Genomic DNA, 10,366 nt, shown 5'->3' with positions numbered 1-10,366 from the left:
TTCTTGGAAGCTTCCAGGAATTACGCTCACGTGCTGCCCTCCTCCGGCACGGTGCATTTCAGATGTCTGCTGATGCTGCTGCTGCCCCTCGTGATGTCGGTCTTGGTGGTGGTGGTGATGGTCGTGGCGGTGTTGCTGTTCGGGCGCTGCGCTACGCACCCGGCGGCCCGAGTTCGATTCCTGCTCACGGCCAACACCAGTGGCGAGTATCTGAACCGGTCATGGCCTCGTCTAGGTCGACTCAGATTTCAATTAGTACCTGGTACGGTGTGTAAACATCGTCACTGGGGAGACAAAGGCGGCAGGGCGTAGTGCTGGCCATCCACCCCCTCGTGTGCCGTTCCGGCCTTCATAGGTGCTACTCGCTAAGAGCACTTGCCCCTACAGTCTGCTAAGGCTACACGGGTGATCTTTGTCTTTGGCACTTTCCCCCTTTCAACGGCTCAACAGCTCACAACATCTCACACATACAAGGCGACCCTGTCTGTAAATAGTTGTCGATCGAATAAATCAAAATCTTTATTTAGCCTGGAAGAATATGTAAATGACGAGACAGAGCCATCGTGACAGCAACATGGTCAATCGCGTAGAGCTGGGAAAGCCGATGGTTTTCAGTGATCGATAGGGGATATCTTCCGTCCGATGGACGATTATCAATCGCCCACAGTAAAATTGCGGCCAGCTCGTCTCGAGCCAGGGGCCACGTTGACAGCGCCGCTTCTATCGTTCCCTCTGGCAGCACCGCAGACATCCGCCGTGCGGTGACTCTTGAAGCCACCCACTGGCTCACTTGGCCGACCTCAACATGAACACAGAGATACGTTGCTGTCTGGATCACTATGCACGTGCAAGTTTATCGGTGTCTATGGGGGTCTCTGTGTAAGTCTATGGGTCTCTTATGCGAGTCTCTAGGTGTCCGTGTAAGTCTATGAATATGCGCGTGAGTCTCATCTCAAACCATGGACCGCACACAATCACGCCATTGCCCGCTTCGTTGATTCGCGGGCACAATCGCAGTTAGTCACACCACGAGGCCACTCCTCTGTTATGTACAGAACGTTGAACTTCTTTCGCATCCTACGTAGCCAGCCGCGAGAATCGGAGGTGTGGCTCAGTGGTGGTTCACTCACCCACCCACCCAACCTCGACTTGAACACAGGCACGCTGGCGATCCGTCTTCGCCGTCATGCAAGTAGACGAAGAAGCGATCGATTACTCGGCTAGCCGGAGAGCACGAAGATAGTTGGGCAAACGTGTGCCGCTGGACGGGAGGTGACGGGCGGGACTCGCTGGCGACATCGACATCGGTCGCGTCACGTTGGGCGGAAACTTAATTCGAATATAAATTAGAATGTATACTGTATGTAACGGTGTGCTGCTATAAGGCAATTAGGCTGTTGAAATCCGGCCACATCGTTGAAGGGTTGCCTAAAACTTGGGAGAGTTAAAACAAAATCTGCGCCAAAAGTCCAAAGTGTGAACAGACGGTTTTGCCTGGCGTCACAATCCGTCATCTTATTATATACAGCACTGCTTCTTAAATTAACTAAACGTATACGGACAAAGGCGTGTTGGATTTACAGAATCGGTGCGAACGGGTGATTTGTCGTACCCCCCCCACCGCTTCCTGCTGAGTGTGTAAGTCCAATTAACATTTGAAGCTTGCGTGGCGTGAGTTGTTATGAATTTACTCATTGGTTTTTTTGGTAAAGTCACGTATGTAGAAATACAATAAAATTATATTAAAACAAAAAACAATCACGACGTTTCGATCACAACGCAAGCGATCTTCATCAGGTGTCAAGAACAAATCACGGAGGTAGATACAACAAAAAGATGAGAGACGAGAATTCAACAAACCTGAAAAAACATTATGTGAAGCACATCCAGTCAGGCCAACAACACAGACACTTCCTGGCGCACCACGAATTTCAGAAGAGTGTTCAATTTCGTTTAACACTTTTGAAATTCGTGGTCCGCCAGGTAGTGTCTGTGTTGTTGGCCTGACTGGATGTGCTTCACATAATGTTTTTTCAGGTTTGTTGAATTCTCGTCTCTCATCTTTTGTTGTATTTACCTCCGTGATTTGTTCTTGACACCTGATGAAGATCGCTTGCGTTGTGATCGAAACGTCGTGATTGTTTTTCGTTTTAATATAATTTTATTGTATTTCTACATACGTGACTTTACCGAAAAAACGCATGAGTAATTTTATGCAGTCACGAAAGCTTTAATACTTTGTTATGAATTTATTGTGCGTGCGTGGGGAGGGAAGCCAGCCATAAGAAGCCTCGACGCGCAAAGCGCATGGGGTAAGAACGTGAATCCGCCACTCCACGTGCCCGCCGCGAGAGAACTTTCGACTGACAACACTGCCATCTAGAGGCGAAACGCGGGGTCGCCCATATCCACACAATCCGTAATAGACGGGGTTTTTTGGTGCTTGGGTTAGATCGCGTAAATATAAATGCGTCGTTAAACCCGCCAGATTTATCTGGCTGTCGCCTGATGAGGCTGGTTGTAATTACCGGCAGAAACGTCGTACCCGAATTGTAAATGCTGTGGGTTCACTCTCCAACACACCGGTGTGCTGAACTATTACCGAATTGGCATGTGTTGTTTACGTAACAAATCGTACTAATCGGCTGTCGGGTGGTAGCGGGTTTAGCGACACATTTACGCGATCTCACCCGAACAACCTCTATTATGGCAAATATTGGTCGCAAAAGCCTGTTACGTGTTAAACTGACATATAGAAATCACAGCAAAACAAACCCCCTAAATGCATTACAGAAGAAATTGAAAACAGTGCACACATGTAACATTCATTAGCAGCCTCGGGCAATGAGATATACACTCGCGAAAGTTAGAGCAACATTGGAAGATGTTTACAGACTATTAGAATGAAAGAATAAAGGCATGAATATACTAACCGTCTGAAATTTGCTGATGCCAGTCGGTATAGAAACCGATAGAACAGTGTTGAATAACTTGTTGCAGAAGGAGACCAAGTTAACTAAAACTATTTAAACTCAACGATATTTTTTATCTTACTATCCTGGCCACAATGATAGCTCAACGAAGTGGCTTATCACGTGGAAATGTATAGCAGTAGCTAAATACTCTAAACGCGTTTTGCTTCTAAATGTGGAGGGAAACCCAAAGGCCCCGGAGAAAATTCCACGCGAGCACGGGGAGAGACATGCAAACTCCAAATATACAGCAGGTGTCAGTCAGGGTCGGGATCGAACCCAAGACCTCCTGTATACGAGGCGAGGTAGTTAACATCTCGCCACCAAACAGAAGCCAGTACATGACATCGACTGGAAAACACATCAGAGTAGAATGCCCTAGGTCAGTTTTTCAAACACCTGGACAACAATGACGACAGAGACGAGCGAGACAGTCAGCTTTGAGTGTTTGCTGAACTCTTTAAAAGCAACGTATCGATACGCTTAAAGGAAGTGTTCACACAACACGAACGTTTTTCTGCTATGACACATAGATTTGAGAAAAAAATATACACGATGAAAATGCAACCAAAAGCTGAAAAGTGCACAAAGAAGCGCGTGAAGTTGCCTGCTAGGAATTCACACTGGCCGGAACACATAAAAAATAAAGGTGAAGACACCATATTGATTATTATATTATTGGTTCTTTCGGTGAAGTCGAAACGTCGTGAGAATTTTATTGTTTTATATTTTTATTATTTTATTGTTTCCCTTCTACGTGACTTTATCAAAAGAACCAAGAATATGAATTCCTGCAGTCACGAAAGCTTTAAATCAAAATATTGATTATCGTTAAGTGGGCTTGGTCAGAGCATGGTCGCGAGAACGGATGATAAAACCATGCGGCCGAGACTGATGACAGAATGGCAGCCAAAGTAGGGAACAGAGCTGGGAGGACGTCCACCACCACCATCACGACCATGGAGTTGTGGCATTGTAGGACCGTGAGAGATAGTCGGTGACGGCTTTGGGAGGCCTTCATCCAGCGGTGGATTGATCATGGCTGATGACAATTCAGGCCCTTTGATTCTATTGGGCCTTAAAAACCGAGTTGACTATGAGGATGAAGACGATGTGCCCCTGTGTGGGATTATATTATTACAACGCATACCATGACCCCCACGTATTTTAAATTAAGTAAATAATAACATATTCAAACATCTGAATACTCCAAGCAAAGATAAGCAAAGACTACGTCGCGTCTTCACACGCAAATTACGACGTTTTAGTCTGATGATACAATAATAGGCTTTACCCTTTTCCGGCAATGCTGTAGTCACGAAAGCTTTAAATCGAAATGCACGAGGTGTTAAGACGTTAAGACGTTCAAACACCAAAAATAGACACCCATTATTGCAGGGCATCAAGTCTGCATTGACCGCACGTGGTTGTGGTTGAAAGATGCAAACAACAATGCCTCGATAATAATGCACGCATTGTCTTTGAAACTGATTGGCCTCCTTGATGGCATTGTCTCACCAACCAGTGATAGGCCAGAGAACGCCAAAAGCCGAACATCACAAATGATACCGACGAAAAGGGACCCAGAGATGTAACGTGCTCAACCCAATGGCGTAGTAGTGACGACATTATTGACTCAGGGTGGTGCGGAAATTGGTCCCGTGGGGCCCCAATATTAAATTTGACCTCTTGCCTCCATGGCATCGTTTCGCTCACTACGGCGCTGCTACCTGTTGGTTATACGACGATACTGGTAGGAACCTCCTGGTTACACCAGCCCATAGGGGATTATTGTGTCCGTCCGTCCGTCGTGCAACTAAAAATGGGAGGGATGGGGCTGGGTAGTGAGGGGCTGGGTGGGGAGGGGCTGGGTAGGGAGGAGCTGGGTGGGGAAGGGAGGGTGGGGAGAGGCTGGGTGGGGAGGGTGGGGAGGGGCTGGGTGGGGAGGGGCTGGTCACCCCGTGGTGCCCTTATAAAACTCAACGTTTAACCTACTCACGCCGGCTTATGCCCGCCCTCACAGTCGGGCATATTTGCGGAATGCACCACGTGGTGCCGCCATTGACCCTGGCCATTGACCGAGCAACCCAACGTTCCTACCAGCTCCCTCCGCAGGAATGTGTTAATGATGATGACTACAACGTACAAACAAACACGCCATGCGTATTTTGGCGGAAGCCAAACGTTACTGCTCTAAATTTTGATTTAAAGCTTTCGTGACTGCAGTAATTCATATTCTTAGCTCTTTCGGTAAAGTCACGTTGAAGGGAAACAATAAAATAATAAAATATATATTAAAACAATAACAATTTATATATTTACTATATTTTATTATTTTATTGTTTCCCTTCAACGTGACTTTACCGAAAGAGCTAAGAATATGACTTACTGCTCTAATTAAGTTAAAATAAAACGTGGCAACGTAACATGAAAGCATTTTCCTAAGAATAAATTTAAACCGTGTTTTAAATTAGAGTTTGTTGTTCCTGTTACACTGTTGTTTAAACAACTACAGGGTGCTTCACATTTTTTTTATAAACACTTCTTAAAATTTGCAACAACGCCACAAGAAACGTGCCAGGCATTGTGTTGACAATGATGGCGAACAAGTAGGATTCTCTTTAGCTTTTTGAAGTTATTAACATACATCTGTTATCGTGTTAGAGTGTATTTTCCGTTCTTTTTTTTCCATTAAAAACGATAGTGCCATTTAGGTGTTAGGATTTTTTTTGAATCGCCCTGTATTTCATGGCGGTTGTCAAGGAAGGAGCCCCATCTCGCAGCTTTACGCACCAGGAGGGCCAAGGTACACCCCCCCCCCTGCCTGGTACACCCCCACGCGAATCACGCCGCTGGCTCAACCTTGAGCATGTTGATGCTTTTTGATCAATTGTACATTTTATTATCCAACACGCCGGTGTGCTGAAAACGTAACTACCGTAATTGGCACTTTTGTTTTTTTATTAATTAACGTGACAAACACCTTGCTAATTAGCCGTGTGACGTGGTTGGTTGGTGGTGGTGGGTTTAACGACGCATCTTTATTTAACCTACAATTTTTTAAAAAAAACCTCTTACGGTATGCCCAATGCTTCAATATTTCAATATTTCGCATCGCCCGATGTTCCAATAAAGTTATTCCAACGCTCACCCCTAGGGGGCGGGGCAGTGGACTTGGTGATACTGCCCCGTTCCAATAAAGTTATTCCAACGCTCACCCCTAGGGGGCGGGGCCTTGGTGATATTTCCCCGTTCTAATAAAGTTATTCCAACGCTCACCCCTAGGGGGCGGGGCCTTGAAGATACTGCCCCGTTCCAATAAAGTTATTCCGAGCGTGACGTCACGCAAGGTCGCTTCCACGCGTGGCCAGGCGACGTCTCGGCACAGCCCTTAGATACTTTAACTCCATTCTTAGTTTCGTCACCGCTGTTAACTACATTTGTTTTTAAAGAGAGTGAGAGCCCGCAGCAGGAGATGAACGCGCTGGCTCGCCTGGCCGCGCTGCGGAGAGCGGCGCTTCTGCCTCGGCTGGGTAAGCGACGAGCGATGGGGTGGGTGGGGGGTGAAGGCCTCAAACATTGAGTCGAGGCTACCTTCGGCGCCTGTTTTAGTTTTGTTTAACATTTAAACAAAACAAAAAAACATTGAAGGCGTTGTTTCACCGAACTGGCCTGCCACGGAGGCGTAGATTGAGGCCCCTCATCCAGCAGTGGATCGATCAAAGGCTGGACGCGTCAATCCTCGTGAACGCGGCCTCTTGTCATCTCGGAAGATAAGAATGCGTGTGTGATAATTGGGTTTTTACCCTTTTATCTGGCAACAAAACTGACACCTTTTTTACAAGGAGTCATGTTTACATTGACCACCATACCTGCGGTCGGAACGCAAACAACAAAACAACAACTCTGATAATGTATGTGGCACTGTCCTTGAAATTGATTGGTCCACACCCGAGACAGCTTTCTTTAGAGTTTAGAGCCTCGTCTCACATGGTGTTGGACCAGAAGACGCCAAAAGGCGCACAACTCAAAGACAATGCACCATCAGAGTATGAGAGCTCGGGGTAAGCATTTACACCATTGAAAACCTCATTTGCCAGTAACAAAATATGATAATTGGTGTAAATGCTTACCCCAAGCTCTCATACTCTGCTGGTGCATTGTCTTTGAGTTGTGCGCCTTTTGGCGTCTTCTGGTCCAACACCAATGTGAGACGAGGCTCGAAAGAAAGCCGTCTCGGGTGTGGACCAATGAATTTCAAGGACAGTGCCACATTATCAGAGTTGTTTTTTGTTTGCGTTCCGAACGCAGGTATTGTGGTCAATGTAAACATGACTCCTTGTAAAAAAAAGTGTCAGTTTTGTTCCCAAATAAAAGGGTAAAAAAAACAATTATCATATTTTGTTACTGGCAAATGAGGTTTCCAATAATGCGTGTGTTTAACCCTTTTGTCGTACCCTACGTGTAGCCCAGCGGGATAATTATTAAAGGCGCCTGGGTAGGACAATGACATCTCATCACCCGCCTTTGCCCCATCACCTTCTGCCCAGCGAGCCTTCGACACTTCACGTGGCCTCGAAGTGCACCCAGCCTGGCACAAGTGCCGAGGTGCCACCTCCGCTTTGAGTGGCGGCGGCGGCTGTTGTCGAGGGCCTGTACGTCAACGGCGGGCGGTGCAGCCAAATAATTGTTGCACTGTGCTTGTATGCTCCCCACGTCGACACTCACGTGACTTCACCAGCACGCAACAACCTGGGCGTTGGTGATATACAGGAGAGTACGTCTGCCAAGGAGATGGAGCGATGAAGTCTGTTCGTGGTGTTATAGGTGCTGTGTGCATAGGTGGATTGTTGCATCGCAGGTTTTAGAGAGGTGGTGGTGGCGGCAAATGCACGGGGGGAGGCCTTAATTCAGCAGTGGAGTGACCCTGGCTGATGTGCACACTCAACTGTGAACATGGCTTGCTTTAAACCAATGATTCTTAAACCCATTTGGTTCTCAATCATTAAATATGTAACGTTAATAAATACATGGGTTTGATGAAACAAAGTAAGTTGTACTTACGTGCCCGTGGTTTAATTTGTGTTTTGATGATTTACCTTTTAAAATAAATTTGGTCACATCTCGTGTGAACTGTGGTCTGGAAACGCAGGCTGGCTCCACCCGTGTTACAAGTCTTCATACTCTGCCTTGCCCGATGACTACAACTGGTACGAAGTTCACTTTACACTCACATGGGCTCAGTCGGTGCTTGTGATGTAAGAATGTAGAACTTCTTACGCACCGTACGTTGCCAACCGTGCTCATCGGAGGTGCGGGGAAGGACAACACACTGTCCAGAGTTATTATTAAACACTGATGTTATCAGAATTATTATTAGTAAACACCGTTTTTGTGATACTGCTTGTGTTTCACTAAATTGTCCATAGTTTGAGTTGTGGCCATGCAACCCAAACTATCGACCGTCGAGTAATCAATTCACTGTAGCCTGTGCTCCTTCAGATGAGGAGGAACAGCAAAACTACGCCAACTCTCTGCTGAAGGCCCTCTCGTTGTGGCTAGCAGACCTCGACTTTTGGCATTGAGCTCCGGAACATACTTGTATACGCAAGAAAATAGATGTGTGATCCATAAACACGTGCCCATGAAGAAGTGCCATTGCCAGGAACGTCTTATATGCAGTTTTTACTCTTAGGGCAGTGCTATTGATGTTTTTCTTTTCATTTATATTTTATGTTTTAAAACGTGACACAGCAAGGTGGAGCTTGCCCTGACGTCCGATGGGCGCACCATCGTCTGCCACCACCCGGCCCTGGAGTTCCCCTACGAGCTGTCACAGGTTTGTGCTGCTTGCATCTACAACAGCGCTACAACATTTTTGTTTTTACGACATATATGATAGAATGTCAGTTCTCACGCTATGACGATAATCACGAGATCACTTTCCCCTAACTTTTAAATTGTACTTCGCAATTCCATCGTATTTGTTTATTGCCATGCCTGGTAATCTCGACCAATTGTCGGTTCAATTGCTGGACGAATCGAATAACACGTACCGCTGGACGGGAGGTGATTTGGCGGTGCTTGGTCACTGAACATCGGCCGCGTCGCGCTGGTTGTGGCTTGTGGGAGGCAGGATGTAGGGGGGGGGGCACGAGGCTGTCATTTTGAAAGGGGCCCAGATAATCGACCGCAAAACAAGTTGTAATTGGCCTGTAACTTAACACTGCTGGGCAAAAGGCCTCTCTTATTTACTTCCATTCCTTGCAATCTTTAGTTCCTCTTATTATCCAGCAGTGGTCACCAAACGTTTCGAGTTCATCTTGCCATCTCTTCCATTGTCTTCCCCTCCTTTCGGTCTCCTCTCGGTCTTCACGCCACATTAAATTTTGTCCCCCCCCCCATGCAGCCGATGCCCAGGCCAGACCCCACAAACAACACGGAGGAGACCTACGAGGAGATGCTCAAGGCTCGGCTCAAAGTGAATCCGCTGACGCAGCTCAGGAAGAAACCACACCACGCCATCGAGGAGCTGAGCCGCTTGTTCTACACCAGCAAGCACCGCTGGTTCCCTGTCGGACAGTAAGTTGACATTTTAAATAACTGCATCCAGACTGCCTATGGGGCAAACTGTGCCACCTTGTGCCCAATCTCGTCAGATATCGGAAGCTAAGTGGTGGGGGGGGGGGGGGGGGCGTCAAACTTTGACAGTGCTTGAACAGTGGGTGACCCATCACGCACAAACAGCTTGTCATAGGGCTTGCAGGGCTACGTTGTGAGCAGCAAAATCTGTCGTGCGGCGCTTCAGTGCGCGCAAGTCTACGGTGCCCACCTTCACCATCCCGCACTGGCCGGCGTGGGCCAGCGTGGTCACGACACCCCCCCCCCCCCCCCCCCCCCGACCTGCTTGGTGCGGGGAAGCCCTCGTCCAAAAGTGGATTGACGACGTTTTGTACACGTACACGATGAATATATCAACTATGTTAATTAAAACGTACTACTTAAAAGTATCCGATTTAGTATCATGTACACTGTGGGGTTGGTGCACATTGGTGGGGTTGACGTACATTGTGGCTAAAAGCTTTTATTTGTTCATTGCAGGTATCACCTGAGGAGGATTAAAAAAAATCCTCCCAAAGACAGACCGGATTCCTGATATTAACTTACAGCCAAGGCTTGCGTGTTGGACAACACTGCCCCTCGCCTGCAATATGGAGTCATTCTAGAATTTAAACGAAACTGGCGAGCCGTCCTTTCCGTTGTAACCCTTTCACGTGCTTTATTTCCCATGATGCAACAACTCGTTTATAAAGTTAAGTCGCAAATACACAACGGAGATTACTTTGTCGTCTTACATAATTCCAGTGAAGCAATGTGTCTATTATTTGGGGGGG

The 10,366-nt window shown here is 47.0% G+C and overlaps 1 protein-coding gene across 2 annotated transcripts in view; it reads left to right on the top strand.

Annotated features, from left to right (window-relative positions):
- Window positions 1–10,304, top strand: part of MRPL42 (mitochondrial ribosomal protein L42) — a 35,027-nt gene extending 24,723 nt beyond the window's left edge. Inside the window, exons 2-6 of one of the 2 annotated variants that reach the window (XM_076067020.1) lie at window positions 63–202; window positions 8,125–8,182; window positions 8,727–8,811; window positions 9,382–9,554; window positions 10,074–10,304. In XM_076067020.1, the coding sequence (XP_075923135.1) occupies window positions 63–202; window positions 8,125–8,182; window positions 8,727–8,811; window positions 9,382–9,554; window positions 10,074–10,128 (511 nt within the window). In that variant the 3' untranslated portion in view covers window positions 10,129–10,304. Of the gene's footprint in view, window positions 1–62; window positions 203–6,286; window positions 6,506–8,124; window positions 8,183–8,726; window positions 8,812–9,381; window positions 9,555–10,073 lie in introns of those variants that run through there. The other variant, XM_032954357.2, reaches the window with a different exon arrangement.
- Window positions 10,305–10,366: the final 62 nt, after the last annotated feature.

Source organism: Petromyzon marinus, chromosome 14 (genome assembly GCF_048934315.1).
Source record: "Petromyzon marinus isolate PM22_M1 ecotype Great Lakes invasive population chromosome 14, UKy_Petmar_22M1.pri1.0, whole genome shotgun sequence".
Lineage (NCBI taxonomy): Eukaryota > Metazoa > Chordata > Hyperoartia > Petromyzontiformes > Petromyzontidae > Petromyzon > Petromyzon marinus.
This window is presented reverse-complemented; position numbering and strand designations above follow the sequence as displayed.